Source organism: Physella acuta, unplaced genomic scaffold, assembly GCF_028476545.2.
Source record: "Physella acuta isolate Inbredline_101_S28 unplaced genomic scaffold, ASM2847654v3 ptg001171l, whole genome shotgun sequence".
Lineage (NCBI taxonomy): Eukaryota > Metazoa > Mollusca > Gastropoda > Physidae > Physella > Physella acuta.
Genome location: NW_026732688.1, coordinates 11,440 through 35,071, shown reverse-complemented (window position 1 = coordinate 35,071; position 23,632 = coordinate 11,440). Strand labels below are relative to the sequence as shown.

General features: G+C 36.4%; 2 protein-coding genes and 1 long non-coding RNA gene across 3 annotated transcripts; 2 read left to right on the top strand and 1 right to left on the bottom strand.

Moving 5' to 3' along the window:
• Positions 1–849: 849 nt before the first annotated feature.
• LOC131956716 (uncharacterized) lies at positions 850–12,957 on the bottom strand. Its single transcript, XM_059321277.1, has 16 exons — positions 12,861–12,957; positions 11,973–12,071; positions 10,944–11,032; positions 10,434–10,613; positions 9,668–9,788; positions 9,091–9,196; positions 8,407–8,498; positions 6,933–7,106; positions 5,156–5,256; positions 4,234–4,426; positions 3,737–3,858; positions 3,320–3,401; positions 2,596–2,727; positions 2,355–2,463; positions 2,004–2,146; positions 850–1,181 (listed from the first exon to the last, which is right to left on the bottom strand). The coding sequence occupies exons 1-16, from the start codon at positions 12,864–12,866 to the stop codon at positions 939–941; spliced, it is 1,992 nt and encodes a 663-aa protein (XP_059177260.1). The 5' UTR covers positions 12,867–12,957; the 3' UTR covers positions 850–938.
• Positions 12,958–18,920: 5,963 nt separating this feature from the next.
• LOC131956713 (uncharacterized) lies at positions 18,921–21,200 on the top strand. The gene is made up of 2 exons (XM_059321275.1): positions 18,921–19,033; positions 20,215–21,200. Exons 1-2 carry the CDS (start codon positions 18,979–18,981, stop codon positions 21,198–21,200), a joined length of 1,041 nt encoding a protein of 346 aa, XP_059177258.1. The 5' UTR covers positions 18,921–18,978.
• Positions 21,201–21,362: 162 nt separating this feature from the next.
• On the top strand, positions 21,363–21,985 carry LOC131956697 (uncharacterized). Its single transcript, XR_009388985.1, has 3 exons — positions 21,363–21,473; positions 21,594–21,713; positions 21,800–21,985. It is a non-coding gene; the product is annotated as an uncharacterized LOC131956697 (long non-coding RNA).
• Positions 21,986–23,632: the final 1,647 nt, after the last annotated feature.

Genomic DNA, 23,632 nt, shown 5'->3' with positions numbered 1-23,632 from the left:
GTCCCCTGTTATCTGCTGAACATTTTTTTATCTTCGTCTCTGGATAGACAAACTTTCGACTGGTCGCCAAAGTTATTATTTATCTAAGTTTTATTTGGCATCGTCTATACAGTGTATGCAACTTTTAAGGGTTTATAATCAGATAAGCTAAATCAGAAAAAAAAAACTAGCAGACCAGGCAACAAGCTGAAGATAAAAGAAAAAGTCTGTCAGATAAAATAAAAAGTCTGGTAGATAAATTAAAAAGTCTGGTAGATAAAACCAAAAGTCTGTCAAATAAAATAAAAGTCTGGTAGATAAAACCAAAAGTCTGTCAGATAAAATAAAAAGTCTGTCAGATAAAATAAAAAGTCTGGTAGATAAAAAAAAAGTCTGGTAGATAAAACCAAAAGTATGTCAGATAAAATAAAAAGTCTGTCAGATAAAATAAAAAGTCTGGTAGATAAAACCAAAAGTCTGTCAGATAAAATAAAAAGTCTGTCAGATAAAATAAAAAGTCTGGTAGATAAAAAAAAGTCTGACAGATAAAACGCAAGAACTGGTAGATGAAGTAGGAAAAATACTAGTGTATTATCATTGATCGCTGAGTTAAATCGAAGTTAATTTTTAAACTCGGATAAAATAAAATGATGCAAGGGAAGCTACCCATGAAGATGCTGTTTGATTACTGCTGCTACACAATTGTTATCGTCAGAACAAATCCAATGCAGGGACAGATTAATTTCTTTAATGTAGGTACTCGGCACTTTGTCTAATTACACAATTGGCTATCATACAATATCATACAACAGTCTATACATTCTAAATTGCAAAAGAATAAAATATTTTTTTTTTATTTGTAGTTTATTTTTAGAAGCAGGTTATTTTTAGAAGCAGGTTATTTATAGACTACACACGTGGTCGTTGTTTCCGCCGGATACAGATTGTTGTTGACGTCTCTAAGGGCCGGAGACGATCTTGATGTTCTTGGGGTGCTGGTCCCAGCAGACGTCCTGGTAGTCGCAGGCCTTGTACTCCACGACCTTGGTGGCCGGGTTCAACCAGAGGTCAAGGTTGTGCACGTGACCGTTGGCCTGGGAGGTGGTGGCCGAGACGACATTGCCGCTGACAATGGCGTCGTAGTCTGACTTGAGGAGGGTGAACTCGTGGTAGTGGTTGCCGCTCACTAGGGTCGGGTACAGCTGGGGTTTGGGGGGGGGAAGGGGGTTGTTAGAGTGGGTTAAAATTTTTTTTCAACAACATAATGCTACATTTAGCATTACAATGTGACATTGGTAAATCCAACTGATAAAATCAAGCTAAGATTGTGTTTGTGTCCTAATTACTGTAATACTCTCACATCACACTTGTTATACTGAGATGCCGCTATATCTTGCATGCAGTTTGAACGGTTTATTCATGCGAATAGAGAATTAAGTTAAGCAGTAATTTGGGACTTAATAAAAAAGCAATAGACGTCATTTTTTGAGCTAAAACAGATTGTTAAAAGTTTTGTTCCTACTCAAATCAATCTGTAGACTGGGTAGGTAAAGTAGATTTAACCAGTATCAGTTTCAGACCAAGGCATAACGGCCAGAAGTTACCCAGAAAAAAGAATTTGCCTTTTGGTGTTTTTTTTTAAAGCGGGAGCAATATATGAGATAATGAATCGGAAAAGTTGGATTACCCGAGGCACTAAAAAGCAGAAATTATATTTGTTTGCAGCTCTAAGTACTTAATATTAGTACAATATCCAGCAAGCAGTGTTTCTTTTAGACATTTTTTTCCTTATGGGGCTGAAATGCCTGAAAGAATCTGGGCACTACCTCTGTCATCCACAAGCATCTAGACAAGTCCTACCTCGAGACAGGTCTTACATCGAGACAAGTCTTACCTCGAGACATGTCTTACCTCGAGACAAGTCTTACATCGAGACAAGTCTTAGAGACAAGTCTTACCTTGAGACAAGTCTTACAACGAGAAGTCTTACCTCGAGACATGTCTTACCTTTAGACAAATCTTACCTCCATCTGGTACGCCGAGCTACCCCCAGTCGTTGTTTTCATCTGCGCCATCCTGTTTTTGATGACTTCTATTTCTTTCCAAGCAACGCTGCCCTCGGCATGAACTGGCGGAATCGGGTACCGGAAACGGATGCTCCCAATGCCTGGCAAGTTTAAAGATTTGACGAGTTAAATCAAAATAAATAATGTCTGGTAAGTTCACACGTTTAAAGATTTGAGGAGTTCAATCGAATATAAATATATGCATCACGTAAATAATCCAAAAGTTATGGTAATTAATTAGTTATATTTTTTTTTCACAAGCTGACTTTAAAAATAAAATCTAGAGTTAGGATGGCTAAAGATGGCTACCTCTGATTGGAAGAGAGAGGATGGGGATGCCGGAAGCTGAGACGTTTCTGATGGTGCCCTGTTTGTCCAGGACACCAACCCCACCCCCGGCAGTGTCGGCTGGGTCACTCTGTGGATAAAATGTGGACAATTCGCAGATTAATAAGTACAAATAACAATTTTGGAAATTCCGCAAATTAAAAAGTATTCACCGTCAACAAAAAAAAAAGAATCTACAGAAGGAAAGTGTCATTTAGCTTACCTCCCCTGTAGAGCTGGAGTAGAACGCTTGTGGAGTGAGGTAATAGAAACTGTTGGGTGACGTCCCGTTGTAGGCTCTCGTTGTGTTGGTCGTGCTGCCGGACCGTCCGTTGGCATAAACGATTTTGTTACTCTTGAAGAAAAACAAAGAAAATGGTCATCTTTTTTTAAATAAACGCAAACTTATCAAATTCAAAGAAAACTTTAAAATTAAACTAGGCACATCATCAGGTGAGAAAATGATCTCTCAGATGTATGTCTGATGAAAGAGTATGACCGTGCCACGGAATCTCATAATAATCGGTGCTGGCTTAGCTGTATCAAATTATGGTAGAATTTGCTAATACCAAGATTAACCTAACCCTAACCTAAACTCGAATCCAACTTTGACCATAACCGTAACACTAACTTTTGGCCATATGAATTAACCTGAAATTAAAATTAAATTAAAACATCCTATCACCCCTATTTTTAGTACAACCCATTGTCCGGTTTATCATCTTTATCATCTTTATCATCATCATAATCATAATCATCATCATCCTTAACATCATCATTTTCATCATCATCATTTTCATCATCATCATCATCATCATCATCAACAACATCATCATCATTATTATCATCATCATCATTATCAACATCATAATCATCGTCGTCATCAAGGACATATTATGCATGTTATATTTACTAATAAATGAGCAAATTATAAAGCTCATACTTACTGCATAGATGGATAAGTTATAAGGGTTCCAGCTAAGTAAGGGAGACAAGTAGACAACTTCTAGAGGAATGGCGTATGTGAACCTATGGGGTTAGAGAATAAACAAATTATAGGCAACTTTTAGGGGAATGGCGTATGTGAATCTATGGGATATAAAAAAAAACACATTTTCAGAAGTCTTTAAGAGACATTTCATGCAAATCTCTCACACATTTTAAAAATCTTTATGTATGTGTATGACATGTGGTTAGAGAAAGAAACTCTTTAAGTATGTGTATGTGTACGTATATGTATACTTGTATAGCTACGAGCAGGGATATCTACGTATGAGTATATTTAACCTTACAGCGAACTGTTTACTTTACATATCTAAAAATAGATACACCGTGTTTATAAAAAACAAAAATCGTCCAATGACCTGGAGTAGCGTGTAACACAGTATGTGGTGTTGGGACAACTCTTGAAGGCAACAGGGGCGATAAGAGGCTGGGTCGTCTCAGCGAAGAACAACATTTCATCGGAAAACCCACGGAAAACGCTCTGCAAGCAGACCATATTATTATGTCATTGCCCAATCACATTTTATCATTTAAAGTTAGAAAACGCATAGATACCATAATAGAACAATACATAACACAACGAATAAAATTAAAATTCTGTTTCGTAACCGGGATAAGTACTATAAGAAAATAGTAGAAAAGCTTCAGTGTATAAATCATTAAAATATATCCTAATGGTAATTTTATTTTAATATATGAAGCTAAAAATAATAAATACACTAAACAGTGCTTAAATCTCTGGAAAAGAAGTAAAAAGTTGAAAAAAAGAAGGGAAAAGCTGAAAAAGAAGTAAAAGGCTGATTAAGAAGTTAAAAAGACTGAAGCAAAAGAGGATACGAAGCTGTAATGAACTGACCGAGGTTCCCATAGCACCCGCTGCGCCAGTCTTGAGCATCCTGTGGTAGTAGCCGGTGTTGAGCTTGGTGTAGTTGGAGCTGTCCTGTGAGTAGATGTCCTGACCAAAAGCTGCCTCGTTCAGGAGGTCGGGGATGTTGTCTGCTCCTGGGATCTCGCTGAAGATCTTGTCCAGTAACGTGAACCACGTGAATCTACGGGAGACGATACATTCAGGTAACAGACGAACATTTCGAACAGTGATGAGATAGGATGTACAAGAATGCAAACATTGAGATGTTGGGCAGAAAACAAATAGCAAATTTCTAATTGCTATGGCAGATAAAATAAGTGATGGCAGTAGGGAAAATGGAATGCTGAGATTGTATGCAGACGACAAATAGCGAATTTCAAAAATGATTGGACAGACAACATGAACGGAACAGTGAGTTTCTTGAGCTATATGATATGCAACGGTACTTAAATATTTTAAGCTTTAAAGAATTTTTTTTTTAATTTTGTTGTTTATTGCAAGCTTCTTCTATCTATAACCAAAGAAAATTACTCTATTAACCTATTACCACTCAGAAGTAAACAGAAATCTTTCCGCAAACAAAGCAAGAAAAAATCAAATGAAATTTGTACGCAACTCAGCTACAAACTAAAAAAATATGCGATATATTAGTTAACTGACGGTCGAAACAAAAACAAACCACTTTTATACGTTTTCTAAATTTCCTTTGACATCGAATACATTTTTTTTATTCCGGTAAAAACAATGGCAATTCCAAAAACCCACCCTTACTTCTAACATTAGAGTTTCATCTTCTCTAAAGGTGTTTCCCACTTAACCCAAACAAAAGGTACCAAAGCTAAACATGTGACATTACCAGCAGTAGAAAAAACTACAAATAACCACGCCACCCCCCCCCCCCCCCACCTACCTCTCATCGCTGTACTCTGACAGTCTAAACCGTGCGGCTCTTGTGGCCAACACACGGCTCAGCGGCTGGCGGTAACTCTCTTGGTAGGGCCCGTCGTCTTGCTGTGAGGGGAGATAATATTACAGAGTTATATTAGTGACTGGATTTCAGGGGAGAAAATAGTACAGAATTATATGGGTAACTAGATGTTAAGGGAGACAATCGTACATAATCCTGTTAGTTCAGGGTAGACAATAGTACAGTATAATTTGGGTGACTAAATGTCAGGGGAAACAATAGTACATAGATAACTGGATGTAAAGAGAATACAATCGTACAGCATCATATGGGTGACTGTTTGTCAGGGGAGACTTTGGAATTCACGGTAAAGTTACTAATGATTGCTGGATGTCTACGAGAGTATGAATGTCGACTAGACGCTATCAAGTTGACGATGCTTTTAGTGTCTAACTCTCTAATACATTTTTGTTTGCGATAAAAATTTAGGAATACAAGAGATGCGACGACAAGGTCTAGTAAAGTCGCGAAAAGATTTTTGAAAAAGTAAACTAAAGTTTTCCAATAAACAAAAAAATACTAATAGAAATATAAATGGCCTATTTTAAAATAATTACCTTAGACACCTCATGTTAAAGATACATATACTAACTGTGATGTGGGTAAAAATATCTTGTTCATTTTAAATTTAATGGTGTAATATAAGGCTTCCAAAACGTGTTTTGAGATGAATATTTATTCGTCATTTACTGCCTATTAATGTATTATAAATTAAAACCAAAGGTAGACAATCTGAATTTCTGTGTTCGAAGTAAAACAAAATTCCAAGAAATTCAATAATTAATAATTAATAAATATTAATTATTGTTTATTTACTCAAATTAATTTAGGCATATTTAAATATTATATAACTTCTGTCAAAATGTTAAGTAAACTTACATTTTTGAATTATAGTTAAACAATATGTTAAAAATATAAACCTTAGTGTTTAGCTATAAATTTCTAAATAAATAGAAGTTCATTTTTATTATATATCTATTGCTACTCCAAATCAAACGCCCAGTACTAAATTAAACTTTAAAAAATAAGATTGTTAAGACAGTCTAGAGTCTAGAGTCTAGATAAATGAATAACTAGTTGTCCATTGGCAATCACATCGGAAAGTGCTCACTTGTCAGCGCATGCGCAACAACTCAATAGGAATTTTTATCGTTTTCCAGTCATTTTTGTTTGGAGCAAATTGAGTTCTGGGTATACCGCCAGCATTTAGTTGCCTTAAGGGGGAGGGGAAGAGAATCACAACTGTAAACTCACCTGTCTAGATTCACCTGTCTAGACTCACCTGTCTATGTAGACACCTGTCTAGACCCAGATGTCTAGCCCCAACTGTCTATGTAGACACCTGTCTAGCCCCACCTGTCTATGTAGACAACTGTCTAGCCCCACCTGTCTATATTCACCTATCTAGCCCAACCTGTCTATGTAGAGACCTGTCTAGCCCCACCTGTCTATGTAGACACATGTCTAGCCTCACCTGTCTAGCCCCACCTGTCTACGTAGACACCTGTCTAGACTCACCTGTCTAGCCTCACCTGTCTAGCCCCACCTGCCTAGGTAGACACCTGTCTAGCCCCACCTGTCTAGCCCCACCTGTCTAGACTCACCTGTCTAGACTCACCTGACAAGATTCACCTGTCTAGACCCACCTGTCTAGACTCACCTGTCTACGTAGACACCTGTCTAGCCCCACCTGCCTATGTAGACACCTGGCTAGCCTCACCTGTCTGAAGTACGAGGTTGGAATGTCCCCACTGTAAGGTTTACACAGGATCCTGTAGTTCCACTGGGCGTACACGGGCTTGCCTGTGGTCTCGTTGATGGAGATGATGGCCGTGGGCAGGTAGGAGAAGTTCTCCTTCAGATCCTTGTTGCCAGTGTAGGAGGTGTAGCGGATCTGGAGCATAACAAGAAAACTTTAGATAGGGTATACACAAGTTGGGATCTTAAAACTTTAGATACAGATAGGGTATACAGAAGTTGGGATCTTAACAAGAAAACTTTAGATAGGGTATACAGAAGTTGGGATCTTAACAAGAAAACTTTAGATAGGGTATACAGAAGTTGGGATCTTAACAAGAAAACTTTAGATACAGATAGGGTATACAGAAGTTGGCATCTTAACAAGAAAACTTTAGATAGGGTATACAGAAGTTGGGATCTTAACAAGAAAACTTTAGATACAGATAGGGTATACAGAAGTTGGGATCTTAACAAGCAAACTTTAGATAGGGTATACAGAAGTTTAGGAGAAGTTCTCCTTCAGATCCTTGTTGCCAGTGTAGGAGGTGTAGCGGATCTGGAGCATAACAAGAAAACTTTAGATAGGGTATACACAAGTTGGGATCTTAAAACTTTAGATAGGGTATACAGAAGTTTGGATCTTAACAAGAAAACTTTAGATACAGATAGGGTATACAGAACTGTAATCTGTTTTTAGCTCATTGAGTTCATTCTTAGCTTTAAGCTGACATAGCTCAAGCACGGGTTTTGTATTCAGCTCATGAGCTTTCACGACAAGACAGGTCAAAATGAAGGGTATCCCAGCAGAATATTGGAGGCAAGACTGTATGGATAGGGTCTAAATGGTTTTAGATGAGAAACTCAATGTTCTAATTTAACAACGGAATATCATTTGTTATAGGTAGCACGCGAGTAGCATTTTTTTCTGGACAGTGCCCAAGATACATGAGGCAGATGAAGTAGAGTTGATCTGATTAATGACTTGGGAAAATAAAGGGATAGTGTGGTCAGTACTAAGCCCAGCCTCCTTAGTTTTAGGCGCGTCACGTCCTATGTAACTCGAGTCTGTGATCTGAATACGAGGTGTGTTTGTGTGTGTGTTTGTGTGTCTGTGTGTGTGAGTGCGTGTGCGTGTGTGTTATAACTGGTGTGTGTGTGTTTGTGTGTGTTTGTGTTTGTGTGTATGTGTCTGTGTCTGTGTGTGTGAGTGCGTGTGTGTGCGTGTTATAACTGGTGTGTGTGTGTTTGTGTGTGTGTGTGGATGTGTGTGTGCGTGTCTGTGTGTGTGAGTGTGTGTGTAGTCTGTGTCTATGTGTTTGTGTGTGTGTGAGTGCCTGTGACCGTGTGTGAGTGTGTCTATTTGTGTGTGTTTGTAAATGTGTGTGTGAGTGTGTCTGTGTCTATGTGTTTATGTGTGTGTGTATGTGAGTGTGTGATTCGTATGTTGACATCACCTGTTGCTGAAGGTCCAGCCAGGAGTCAGCCACCAAATTGTGTCGGTCACTGGCAAACGGTTCTTGGATCGTGGCATCGAGAGTCCAGGCGCCTGGGGAGAAATGTGATGAGAATTTATGACAAGTATACTTGGGTTAGTGCTTAAAACTTTCACTTCCAAAAAGTCAGAAATGTGATGAGAAGTTATGACAAGCATACTTGGGTTAGTGCTTAACACTTTCACTTACAAAAAGTCAGAAATGTGATGAGAAGTTATGAAAAGTATACTTGGGTTAGTGCTTTACACGTTCACTTACAAAAAGTTAATTTTTGTAAGAGTTAAGAACCAAAAAAAAGTTGATAGTATCACAAATGCACGCAATTAATAAGTAGGAATATGATTATTTAGCTGTGTACCAATGCAAGGCAATACAATATATAAAATAAAAATAACACACAGGGGAAACAACCTGTATTAAAGGGAAATAACCCCTAATATGGGGGAAACAATTCAGAATAAAGAGAAATTAACCGTACTATAGGTAGACAATCCCGCAAAAAAAGGAAGCAAACTATATTCAAGGGATAAACAACTGTTATAGCGAGGCAATTCAGGTTTCATGGAAGAAATTTGTATTTACAAGTTACAAACAGCGATATAAGAAATTTAGCTCACATCTATACAACACACCAACTGTACTCACCCTCCATGTAGCACATGGCAGGCCGGAAGTAAGGTCTGTAGTCTCGGACTGTGTAGTTCTGCTGGTAGAAGGCCCGGAACCACTCGATCATCTCCGTGATCTGAAGCTGATGGTACGGAAGGTGAGGCGTTAGGATAGGGATAGTTTGATGTGTTTGACTCACAGGGACAGGGATAATAGGACAAAACGTTGACTTAGGATAAGGATAGAAGGTCAGCATATTAACTTTGACCCGTTAGGATAGGGATTATAGGACAACACATTTACTCACTAGGATAGTGATAGGAGGTCAACATATTGACTCGTTAGGAAAGTGATAGGAGGTCAACATATTGATACGTTAGGATGGGGATCTTAGGACTACACATTGACTCGATATTTTTGAAAGTTTGAGGAATAAAAAGGGAATATACAATGAACAGACCAGAACACACAGACAGGCACTAAAACACACACTAAAACACGAGTGTACATATATATATATATATATATATATATATGTATATATGTGTGTGTGTGTGTGTGTATGTGTGTGTCTATAAAAGAGTATAATTTAACCAATAAATGTTTTGCTTACATCGACCGTTGGTTTACTAAGCACAGCTGGTGGTATTGGGGGTGGGGAGAGGTTGACCACAGCACGGAAAACTTTACTGGTGGGGTGGGGCTGCACCATCCGGTAGTCGTTGTGACGGGTCCTGTAGGACAGAGAGCACACTGTCGGGGTGTCATACTACGACGTTGTAGGACATAGCACATTGTCACGCAGCGCAACGAGTGTTGCATGTAATGTCACGTTGCGATGAATATTAAATGAAATTTCACGATGAAATATGTTACACGTTGCTGTAAATTTGTTGAAATAAAGTGTTTGGGATTTATGCTTTGTTTAGATTTCTGCGAAAAATGGTAGCTGAAAAGACTAACTATGTAAAATACATTTCATGTACAGCAGACTAAAAACGCACACAATAAGCCTATACAGAAATTTTTTTAGTGTTTTGATGTAAATGACAGAGATCGTAATTGAAAGAAAAATTCTTGCAAAAAAAAAAGACGAAATCAGAATATGGTCTATGGGAGACAACCAGTAAAATATTATTGCTTGGATGTGAGTTAACTTAAATGACAAAAAATATGTTAAAAAGCGGATATTATGTTCTAATCAGTAAAATATAAATCAGATGATTCAGATGAAAGAGATGAAAAAAATTGTTTTAAAAAGGAAATCTAAAATTAATCTAAAACAACAAAGTAATTTTTAGCCGAAAAAACTTTATTCTTTTAATTATAACAACAGTGTCAACCAAACACACAATTTCCACCTTTTCCACAATACTTACCTAAATTCCACCCCGTTCATGACGACTATAGTTTCTCCCATACCCAGGGTGTCGTTGTAGTTGCTGTGGTCGTGCATGGCGCTGACCGCCTTGCCGATGTGGGTGGCATCAAAGTAACTGGACGTCCCGTGGGTGTAGTCCCTGAGCTGTTTGACCCCCGAGTGACCATCAGACCGAATCCTGACCGTTGGGAAAATAATTGTATATATATATATATATATATATATATATATATATATATATATATATATATATATATATATATATAGATAGATAGATAGATAGACGTGTTTGTGTTTTTAAAGCGGCCATAAATCAAAGAATTGAAACGTTCCTTTAGAAATTGTATTTTATAAGACAAGAGTTGTGTACCTTTCTTCAACAAACAGTTGCTGCGACATGCCTTTAGAGATTGTATTTTATAAGACAAGAGTAGTGTACCTTTGTTTAACAAACAGTTGCTGCGACATGCCTTTAGAGATTGTATTTTATAAGACAAGAGTTGTGTACCTTTCTTCAACAAACAGTTGCTGCGACATGGTCTGACGGGCCAGGTTGGTCATCATTGTCTCCAGGTCAGTGACCCGTTGTTTTAATTCCTGTTTGAACAGTCGTGTGAAACGGGATGACAAGTGTGTGACATGTGATGACAGGTGTGTGGCATGGGATGACAGGTGTGTGACATGGGATGACAGGTGTGTAATATGGGATGACAGGTGTGACATGGGATGACAGGTGTGACATGAGATGACAGGTGTGTGACATGGGATGACAGGTGTGTGACATTTTATGACAGGCGTGTTGCATGGGGTGCCATCGGATGATAGGAGTGAGACATTAATGAAAGAAATATGATGTAATGATTTAAATTACACAACACTATCATCCCCCACTAACAAGTCAATCACCAGCATATTATTTAAATCAGCATTACATTAATTTTGACCTAAGCTATAACAAAATCAATCAACCCATCAAGACACCCCTTCCCTTCCCCCGGCAAATTAGCTACGGCACCGATACTGTATTTGATGGCGTATTGAACAAACGGTCAAACATTTCACCTGAATACCTTTTCTTTCAACTGGACTAGTGGAATGTAGAACAAGCGCATCAATCTCAAATGTCTCTAAAGCAATCACTTACATGCACACACACACTCAGATATAAAACTAGCATATAAAACAATAATAACATTTACATAGAAAGGCAGGAAGTCACAATCAAAACAGCTGGTCATTTAGATATTAAGTTAAACAACAACATTTACTAGCTATCAATCAAGCAACCATGAAACAATTACTTACTTATAAAACCATATTACAACTTCAAAACCACCACTTCCCATGAAACCACCACACATTCATGACACCACAACACACACACATGACACCACACACACACATGACACCACACACACACCCATGACCCCACAACCACACCCATGACACCACACACACACATCCATAATACCACCTCACACCCATGACACCACCACACACCCATGACACCGACACCCACAAAACTACCACCACTCACCTCAACACCAGTAGTTGTAGCATTTATGGCCGTGTCTATCGTAGCAGCCTCAGTAAAAATTGGAAAACCCCAGCCCACAGCGATGGCAAGAACCACAGCCTATTGGAACAGTATAAATAGAGGTTAACGATTGACACTCACGATTTACTTATCCAATGTAATTTATCATTAGATATACGAATTGATGTTTGATATGTCGTCAACATATTAACATGTATATGGTATAAGTTAAACTAAATTGTTTTACGATTGCATTTAAGGGTCGATTGGAAAATAAAAATGTAGTATTAGTAACAAGTAATAGTTAAGCATTGACGTATCGACAATCCTTGATTATATGCACAATCACTTCACGATCAGTCAGTATGTGCTAACAGAAGGCTAGATTGTGTGAACAATCACTGATTGTGTCATCAATCCTTTATTCTGCAACTGTTCTTCATTACAGTGAGCCATCCTACAACTACATAACTGAATCCACGGTTTTCTCTGTTCTACAATAAAATAAATCTTTGTAGCTGAGGTAAACTATAATATATGTCAACTGTTACATGATAATAGCACATATATGTAGGTTCGCTTGTAATTTCAACAACTAAAATTATTTTTTTCGGATCGTTTTTATTATTTTAAAAAATTGAATACTCGCACAATTGCAGCTAAAATAATTAAAAAGAAACAAAAAAATTGGACAATCGCACAGATCTATCCAAATTTAAAACTCACAGTATAGACTTAGGCTAAAACTAGGCCCTCGTCTCTTGTCCAAATTAAAAACTTCCGCATCTAGACTTGGGCTAAACTAGACTAACATTTAGTCCAAGGTAAAACGAACAAAAATAGACTAAATTATAAACCCAAACAAAAAACAAAACAACAGAATCTCACCAGCATATCTCAAGCAGTTAAATTTCTCAGCAAGTGAAGAACGTCTCACTCAGCTCACCTGAATGAATACAATCGTACCCCGCCAGTGTCACCTTATATACACTACAGAAACCAATTTCATGTTGGACTTCCATTAACATAACTAGCACATAATTACGTGATACACATCTGATGGGAGGTAACTATTGTTGTCGAGATGGAAGTTATTATATAGAGTTATCTACCGTCGCTATGAGAAGAAACGAGCTTATGGTCCGATAAAAGGACATTAACCTTTTTATTGTATCGATACCACTGATTCAGGCTTGTATAACAAATGTGTTGATTGGGGAAATAAGCTGTTAATAGGCTAGTGACTGTAATCTTGCCAGTGTTAAATACTATCCTAAAACTGTATTCTTTTTTAACAAGTTTATTTAGGCTTGTGGAAAAAATATTTTAATACTTGAAATAAAAGACCAAACTCAACAGTAACAAATTTCACCTTTGTTTATGGTCGCCCATAAGGACGCCATATTTTATTTTCTTTGCCCATTAAACATAAGCAATACATAAAAGTAAAGCTTTATAATGAAATATAAAAACACACACAAAAACACACACACACACACTCCTTCCTCGTTTAGTAGTTTCCTTGCAACGTATAATTGTTGTGATCACCAAACCAAACAGAAATAGGACCAACTCATTTCTGGCTTGAACTAACAAAAAAATAAATAAAATAAAAATAAAACTTATTTATCTCATTTATGACCGCCGAAAATTGTGAAAAGTGTAACTTCATATTAGGCAATCGGTAAAAAGTATATGAAACTGCTGATATGAAGCTTGATATGTGTAATGGTTTCCCGGTTTTTGGCGGAACTAGGGTCCCCTGAACGAACTCCTCCCCCCCCCCCCCCCACCCCGCAATGAGTTGTGTGGCAGTATGGTAGTTCTGTCCCCGTATTGCATAACGTTGAAAATATTTAGAGACACTTTTACATAGATGACCTTCCACATTGATAAAGGATGTCTTGCTAAGTTAAAGCACAGCGGTGTAGACTCTTTAAATATAATATTAATTTGACTATATATTCCATATATATTTATAAATTCAAAATAACCAAACAACCTGGTGTTTTTGAAAAGCATAACTGAAAAATTAAACCTTGATCTCATCATCAACATAACCTAAAACTGACTAAACCCAAAACTGTATTCCTTACATTAAAACGAATTTAATTGAAATCAAAAGAGTGTGCATACAAAAAAAAACTCATTCTAAGGTGTAAACGATACTATTTAGCACAACATTGGGTATTTCTGAAACATTCAACGGCATTGCGTTACGCACAGTTCTAGGAGGACACCTCCCCTTTCGAACATTTTATGTACATAATTTCCCTACTATTATGATCCAAATATATTCTGGAACCATAAAAAGTGAACTTCTTTTTTTTTTCACTTTTGTTTAGTATAAAAAAATTACTTACAAAATAAGTCCACAAACCGAAATAAAACCACGCAGATTAAATTAAGATAAGAAGCGTTTCTGTATTCAATCACTTTCATTAAAATCCATATTCTGAAAAAAAAAACACAATATTGTCACAAATAGCACATGAAAATTTTAACGGAGCACTATTTACAAACACTTGCAACGGCGACCATCTTGTTTTTTTGTAAAAACAGTAATAAAAGTTTAAAATTCCTTACAATCTAATTATTTTTAATACTTTTATTTTCAAATAGAAATAATTACATAAGCATATACAAATGTGTGTGAGCGTAAGTCTGTAAATTAATTCAAACATTTTAAAAAAATATTATTACATGAAGAAAATGGTGAACTGTATTTAAATAAAAAAGGATTTGTCGATCAACAATATAATGAAGGTAATTAGATATAAAGATAGGGGTCATCCATACATGACGTCACGCTTTTTTGACGATTTTTACCTCCCCCCTCCCCTCCGTCACACGTCGTCACAAAAAGTCAGACCCCCCCCCTAAAATGACGTCACACCTCAACCTACAACACCCCCCCCTCAAAATTGCAGTTGAATTTTTTTTTAAACATCGATATTTTTCGAAAATCTTGTCTAAACTATTACAATTTATTAAAACAGTTATCTAAAACGCGAAATAACGTCTAAAATTCGTTTTCTAACATTGCTTTTTTATAATTCAAAAATGTGACGTCGCAACATCTGAACCCCACCCCCCCCCCCCTCCCCCTCATCACACATCGTCACAAAATTACGGACCCCCCCCCCCCCTCCCCCCTACGAGTGTGACGTCATTTATGGATGACCCCATATACAAAAATTGTATTTTTACCATAATTGTCTTAAATATTTTTAGTTTTGTTGAGAATTTTTACGATATAAACAGCGTGAGAAATTAATAGGAAATATTAACAATTTGTAAATAAAAGAGTAGAAAGCAAAAAAACATAGATGCATAGTAGATTCTAATTGGATACCGAATTGGAGGAGGGTGGTATTATCTTTTGGTGGTTTTTTTTTTTTTTTGGAAGGAAATTATTCCCCTTTAGGCCTAACTTGCGGTAGGGGCAAGCGTTGTTCTACTTACTACGTCATGAAAAGACATGTGACACTGCAGTGGGGAGAGAAGTGGAACGGCTGTTCAATGCCGTATTTGACACGTTCTATTTTGAGCAAAGTATGAGGAAACAGTTCAAGGCCAGTTTTGACACGTCTTAGATACGGCGCTTTAAAGCGCGTAGGCTGTACGTGAGTCTGCTATAGACTAGTATAGACCTAGTAGGAAAAATAAATTGCAGATCAAGGTCAAATTTGGCATGCTTTAGTAGGGCAGTGGTCTCAAACCAAGGCCATATAGGACAATTTTTTAATGAAATAATGTTTTGTTTTCAATGAGGGCAAAGGCTATACCGGTGCTATGGGAAAAAGAAGACATGAAAATATCTCCCCATAATGTCACCTATACATAATTATTTTAATAGTTTGCATTTTATAATGTCTGCTGTCCGTCGAAATTGTGTGTGTATTGACTGAGTCTTGATCTAAGTCTCGATTTAAAGATTTCATTGACAGCTTTGTCTGTATATTTAAATCCGTCATACTTAATCTTATTTCGTAAATACCAGACTAGCGATCTAAAGACAGATGTCGCAATCATTTTGTCGTCGTCATATGTTGCGTCTCCAGTCTTGTTGATTTCGTTAAATGTAATAGCTTTGTTTGTAGTGATTATTTGCTTTGTTTTTAAGATGGTCTTTAGTGTTTGTTTTGCTAATTGAATTTTACTGCATTCTAAAAATATGAGTTTTTTCTGTCTCCTGTATGTTATGTTTGCAGGTCTGGCATGTAATTTTAATGTTTTTGCTTGACTTGGTGTTGCTTGAGATTGGGGTTGTGGTTAATATTAACCTATAGCTAAAATCTATTACGTTGGGTGTTATTTGCTTCTTATGTAAGTTTCTGAAGGTGTCGCTTATATCTATTGTATTGTACTATCTGGCCCATTTAATCCTATGGTATGGAGGGGTTGCTTGTTTCTTAACCAGGTTGTTGCATTTTTTTTTTTTTGGAATTTTCACCAATGATGTTGTTTCCTTTAGATATTTTTAATATTTCTCTGTAGAAGTTCCCTATATCATTCCCTCCATAATGTGGTGTTGTGATATTAACTTTGAGGATATTCTTTTTTTAAGCCCTATATAGTATTGAGCCAATGGGTAGTTGTGTGGTTCTATCTTAATTCTGTCAAAGTGTTTTAACATAAAGGCATTGATTTTTGTATGTATATCGTGTAGCCCTATACCGCAATTTATCTTGCTTCGTATCAAAGTTCTGTTGCTACTGTTTCTAATTGTGTTTTTAATGATGAATTCCCTAATTTGCTTGTATGCTGTTTTTATGAATCTGTTAGGTTATTTGTTATTTGTTGCTAGGAATATAATTTTAGGTATGACATATCTGTTAACTAGAGTGGCTCCTGTGAAGATCGTTGTGTTAATATTTTTTTTATTTTTAAGGCCTGATTGGATTTTTCGGTCACCTTTAGCCAGGTAGCATTGTCTCTCAACTTGTTATCGCCTGTATAAGTTATTCCGTAAATTTTTAGTTTGTCCACCACTTTCGATTTGTCCGTGTTGATCTTTCCGCCACTGGCTTTACCAAAGTCAATAAATCTTTCCATTACTGTCTTTATGGCTTTCTCAGATATTGAAGTAGAAAAGTTGTGTCATCGGCGTAGGCCAATATCTTTTTATCAGCCATGTTTGGTAGTTTTAGTCCTTTTATAGTGATGTCCTGTCTAAGATTCTCTAAGAGGGGTTCTAAACTAAGGATGTATAAAATAGGGGACAATGGACAACCTTGTCTAACTGATTTTTGGATGTGTATGGCAGTAGAAATGTTATTGTTTATAAGTAAGCGGCTGTGTGCTTTGTTATAGAGTGTTTTTATTCACGTGCTGAAGTAGTTGCCTAGATTGTAGGCTTCTGTTGTTTTAAATAGCCATGTATGTGCTACCTTATCAAATGCTTTTTGTTGGTCTATACTAAGTAACGCTAGCTTGGAGTTTTTGTGTGTGTTGTAATGCAGGATGTCTGGTGTTAAGTGTGTGTGGTTCTGCATGTTTCTGCCCTGTACGCTACACTGCTGGTCTGAGTTTATTAGTTTGGGTATGACAGTTTCGAGCTTGTTTACCAAGGCTTTGGTCAGTATCTTATAGTCGCTATTTAGTAATGATATTGGTCGGTAGCTGGTTATTTTTGTTTTGTCTGTGTCGGGTTTTGGGATCAGTTATATAGAATCTATTGAAGTCGGTTCCGCAGTCTCTCCTTTTATGCATGTCGCTGTAAGCTGCCTGTAAAATAGGGACCAGGTCCGTTACAAAAGTCCTATAAAACTCGTTTGTCAGGCCATCTGGACCGGTTATTTGTTTAATGTTAGTCCATTGATTGATCTGAGTATGTCTTCTTTAGATATGGGCGTGTCTATTCTCTTTCAGTATTCATCGTCTGCCCTTATATTTTTTAATATTTGTGTTGGGTTAGTATTGACCTCTTCTGATTTAAATAGTTGTTGGTAAAATGTTGTAAAACTTATTTTGATGGCTTCGGGGTCGGTTGTCAACGCGCCGCCGCTGGTTGTAATGCTGTGGATGTGTTTGTTGTTGGCATGTATTTGCTCGAGTATTATATTGTAGTGGGATGGTTCTTCACTCCCTAAAATATTTATTCTACTGCGAATGAGAGCGCCTTTGTATTTATGTGCATGCAGTGTGTTTAGTTCTCTCTCTCTCTATTTCATCTATTTTGTCCCGAGTGCTATTGCAACTAATTAGTGTGTCTAATTGACTCTTTAAACATTCTTCTTGTTGCTACCTTGCAATGTAGGTTAACACATGAGCTTAAAATATATGTCGTAAACCTAAAAATATGTGTTAAATTATAAGAATCTTAGTATAATTTAAATAGATTTTAGTAAAAAAATTGGTTTATACATTTATATAATATTTGAAATGTTTAAATATATTCATAAATATATAGTTGAAATGTTACAATAAGAAATACATGTTATTCATCAAATTTAACAATGTTTTAAAATGAAGACAATCATATGAGGTTTTACAGTATTTTGCAACACCATATGTTAAAGGTTAAAAATAAATGTCTGAATATTACATGTCAGTAGTTAATTAGTTATTTTTAAATAGAAAACGTCACTCGTGATGGGAACTCGAGTTTTGTTAAGTGGGGCAAATTGCTCTTTCCGTTTCTATTTACTTTGATAAGTATGTTGGTATCGATGAGACAGTAATCTGTATCGTGCTAGTAGCTACATGTCGGTTCTTGTTGCGAATACTTTCTTATTCAAGTATGTATGTAAGGAAACGATTACACGAGAAAATCTATGTGATATTATCTGACATCATGTTTCAACTTCAGACATTTATTTCTGGTCAACTCGAGCGGCCAACTCATTACGTCATATCTGTTTACAAGTGCATGTTGACCTTCAACCTCCTGTCAACTTATGTATGTTTTTAACTGGTCGGTATATAAGTACGAGACTATTTGACAAACAAACCAGCTATGAGAACGTACTCAGCTGAGTTGATGTTATTGCAATAGTTTAAAATGTCTGCAATATATTTTACTGCTGTGTTAGCCGTCAACTTATTTCTGTCGTTTGGTAAGTTCACTTTAATTATATTAGGACTTATGAGACAAGTCGAAAATATTATTATCTAAAAACGGAACAGTAGGATGTTAATCGATCAAAACATTACCTTATTAGCCTTCTTCTTAATTAATTGCTTTATAGCATTTTTGTAAGACAGTGCATTTGTCGCCTATTAAAATTATTAAACATAAATTACTTTTCTTAAGTACTTGTTGTGAAGTTTAACATTATTCTAACAATATAAACATAATACATTTAATATGACTCGCCCATAAATACTTTATTTTGAAATTATGTGACAATTCAGCTCAATGTTCCACGTATTATCATTACGATAGATAGAAAGTGTACGTAAAGAGATGCAAATCAGTGTTGCTGATTATCCAGAAAATATTAACTTGGTTGTTGCCCTTTAAATAGTGATAACAAAACAATACGGATATTTAAGTGATTATATTGTCTTCTTAAAAATTTACCATGTCCGAAACGCATATGATCTAGTTTATTGATCTTTATTGATTAAGCTTAACAATCATCCGTGAAAAAAACATTTCAGAATTTGTTTTTAAATTAAAGGTAACTATTTTATGCAAACTAAAGGTTTTAAAAAGATAAACTCAAAGGTAGAAGGGTTTCAGATCTTATGCAATACAATAGTATTTATAAAACAGGTTTAAACATTTGAAAAACACAAAGCGATATGACTGTGACTTCAGCTTATGAAAGTATACTGCATTGAGTTTTATTTCACTAAGCTTCACATCCGAAAATCTTAGTGATGTACACACATATGTGACGTCCTTGATGGATGACCCTCGAAACCCTCAGATCGTAATTTTTTTATTTTTAAATAATTAAACTAAATTACAGTGATTTTAAACAATATTTAACAAGAAATGTTTTTATTGTGTTTGAATAATGAATGAACTTCATAATTGGGTGGTGGCATGCTTGACTGCTAACAGGAAAATGGCGAGGACGGTTCCCGGACTGGAGATTTTAAGACATCACATAATTTCTCTGATGTGTACACAATATTTAATTAATTGTACACATCACATAATCTCTCTGATGTGTACACAATATTTAATTAATTGTACACATCACATAATCTCTCTGATATGTACAAAATATTTAATTAATTGAACGCATTAGATATTACCTATTTAATTTTGTCTATTGTTTTCTAGGCCTTAAAGTTGATATGACCAGAGAACACTTTTACCATGGAAAAAGTTTATTTTGTGCACAACTCCAGTGTACAGAAAACATAACAGAAGACACTCAGATGTCAGCTCTTGTCAACATGTCAGTCTATAGGATCAGTGAAAATGAAGGGAAGATTTTGTTAGCGTCTATTTCAGGATCTGATTCAAAGGTTTGCGATTATAAAATATCTGGGATATTATCAGAGGGCAAACTATCCAAACATCACGGAGAACTGGTCTTGTCTTTCTCCAATACTTCAGCCTGTAATTTACACCAGTATAAATGTCAAGTATATTTTACCAATAAGACAGGAGACATGGCAATGCTAGAGAAAAGAACAACGTCTTATGAAAGAGAGAAAATCAAGAAATCTGTTTTGTTGCTGAATTTGAAAGCTGAAACTTTGAACTACTTGAAAACTGTGGACACAATGGCCGACTTTCTGAAATCCTTTAAAGATCCAGAAAAACTAAAAGGTGCAGACATGTCAATGTCCTTACAGATGTCACATTCTGGTAGAGATAGGTACAGTTACGACACGGCACAGGTTCCATCATCTACAGAGTTAAACAACAGTAACAAACACATCAGCTCTACTAATGCTGTAGATGTGCTTGATGCAAAGATAAATAACATCACGCTACAAAAAGCAGTGAATGACAGACTTAGAGAAATCGACGTGCTTGGTGCTAAGATAAATAACATCACAGATCACATGCAAACAGTGAATGACAAACTTAGAGCTATAGACGTAAAACTTAACGAGACAATCACATTGAACAACCAAACAAACCGAATGATAGAAGCTTTAAACACAACTATACAAGATGAAAAACGACTACAACGTCAATCCTGTGTTGTCACGGATGAGACTTCAGGTTTTTGTTTTATTTCACCAAAAATATTAAGTGAACTAGCACTGTTAAGTAGAATTAAATCAACCAATATACAATTAACAAATCATTAAGAATCATTAAATACGACACTATGTGCTTGTATAAAGACTTAGAAAATATATTTATGTGTGCTTCTACAAAACTAGCCCACATTATAAGGCACTCTTTGTATGTAAGCTCATCCATTTCTAGTCATGTGTTAAAACAAGCATCTTTCTATTTATAAACAGTGTAAAAAGAACGACAAAACTGATGTACCAGAACGAACGACCGTCAGACTAGGTCAAGACAAATTGGCTTTGTGCGACACAAAAACTGACGGTGGAGGTTGGATTATTTTTCAGGTGGATAAATTTGATACGTTAAAATATTTTTGAATTTTTATTTTTTATTTTTTATAGATTACATCTATCTTTTTTGGGTTAAAATAGTTTATCAATATCTTGCAAAATATCCTATTTCAGAGACGTGTTTTGGGTGACGTGAATTTTACGAGAGATTGGGACGCCTATAAACATGGATTTGGTTCAATGATTGGAGATTTCTGGCTTGGGAATGACTGGATCTCTAACCTGACTTTGATGGTGAGTTTAGAAAAATATAATCTGTACATACAAGCTTGGGCCATATTTTAAAAAGGTTAATATGTCACACGTGTTATACGTTACAGGGGTACAATGAATTGAGAATCGACATGACTCAAAAAGGTAAAAAGTACTACGCCCATTACGATCATTTCAAGGTAGACAACGAAGCAGCGTCGTATAAAATAAACGTGACGACATTCAGTGGGAACGTTAAAGACAAACTAAGCTGGCACCATGGTATGAAGTTTTCTACCATTGACAGGGACAATGATTTAGACAGCGGAGATTGTGCTGGAAAGCATAAAGGTGGTTGGTGGTATAACAACTGTAGACCTGTAGCTTTAAATGGTGTCTGGGGTACAACAGACACAGATACAGGAATATTCTGGCAGGAGCTATCAAGTGATGGACATATTGCAGAATTTGTTGAGATGAAAGTACGTCAAGTGTAAACAAACTATCTGAAGATGTTTTCAATAAAGCTATAGCTTTATGTTGATGTAGCAGAACTATTTTTATTAGAAAAATCTGTTCACTCCACTGTTCTTCTTAAAGTGTGAAGGTTCTATATGTTCTGATGTAACCTAATTATCACGTCATCTTACTTGTATTTTTACACACACTCATTATCAATCGACTGGTTGCATTTGTTTCATAATGCATTACTTTACCATGCAAAAATATTTTTAATTTTTAAACTAATTGTTTTAAGTATGGAGTTTATAACTACACAAAACAGCATCTGGATTACTGACGGTTACAGTTGAGAAAATATACACTAGTACAGTCAAATAGTCTTTTGTCTATTATTTCCACAATAAAAAACCTTTTTTTGCATATAGTATTGCTTCACGTTTTTTTTTAAATCTATATTACCCAATTGCTTTATTAAAACTTTGATTTTAAGGGGTTATCCATAAATGTAACACTTTTGTATGGATGGGTTTGGTGTGTCACATTCAAGGAATATTTAAAGAGCTTTAAATTGTAAATGTTTGTGGAGACTTGGGCAGTCTCTGGTAATACAAAATATTACTTTTTGACACATTGTCATGTGACGCTTACGCTTCTTTTTTTAGACCTTGTGATCCGTTTGGCAGAAGAATTAGAGTCCATACGTTTCTTGACCTCGGCAAATGAAAGAAGAATGTGGTCAGCATTATGCTAAAGTGAGTTAGGTACCCATCAGAGCTGAGTGGACTCATGGACCTTCCGACTTAAACAGGGATTCGAACTCGAAACGTTCGAGTTATCAGTCTTGCGCTCTACCGCTAGGCCACACAGTCCCATGGTATGTGGCGTCGAGGCCTTGGAAAGATTTTGTCATCCATCCCGTAAGCTGCGGGTTCGGACCACCCCCCCCCCCCCCACCCCCCTTCACAACAACCCTTAGCTGGTCCCAGGTGAAATGAACCGCCACACACACACATGGCTGACCCCATAGTGTAGCCATTTATTTAATCAAAGTATTTGCGGCAGATTTAAGTTCATTTTCAAAGGTTGATTTAAAGACCCTAACTCTCATATTTGGGAGTCTTCTAAACTTCAACAGTTGAAAGATAAAACATGCAGCATTATCGAACCCTATGTTACTCACCTCTCTTTCAGTTGCTTCGCGTCTGCTATCTCCAGTGACGTCATGGGCGTATCTGACATGACCAGAGCCTCCAAGATCCCCAGCTCATAGGACATGGACAGAGCCAAGCCCACCAGAGTGTGACGGATGGTCTCTTCCAGTTTGTCTTGCAGTGGATTCTTCACGCTGCTCGACATTGCTTTATTTTAAATCACTGAGATTGACTGGACAGGTCTTTTCCGTACTAGTACTGTAACCAAGAATAGTTTATAGATTTCAGAGTTACATGGAGTTATACGTAATAGCAGCACGCTAGACTATCTGTATTGCTTGAAGTAAA

Excerpts from the sequence above, each read along its gene's own strand:
- LOC131956716 (XM_059321277.1), bottom strand. Across the intron at positions 9,197-9,667 it reads TTAGTAAACCAACGGTCGAT|CTTCAGATCACGGAGATGAT; the intron begins GTAAGCAAAACA and ends CCGTACCATCAG. Across the intron at positions 5,257-6,932 it reads CAACCTCGTACTTCAGACAG|CAAGACGACGGGCCCTACCA; the intron begins GTGAGGCTAGCC and ends CTCCCCTCACAG.
- LOC131956713 (XM_059321275.1), top strand. The coding sequence starts at position 18,979 with ATGTCTGCAATATATTTTACTGCTGTGTTAGCCGTCAACTTATTTCTG. Across the intron at positions 19,034-20,214 it reads CAACTTATTTCTGTCGTTTG|GCCTTAAAGTTGATATGACC; the intron begins GTAAGTTCACTT and ends ATTGTTTTCTAG.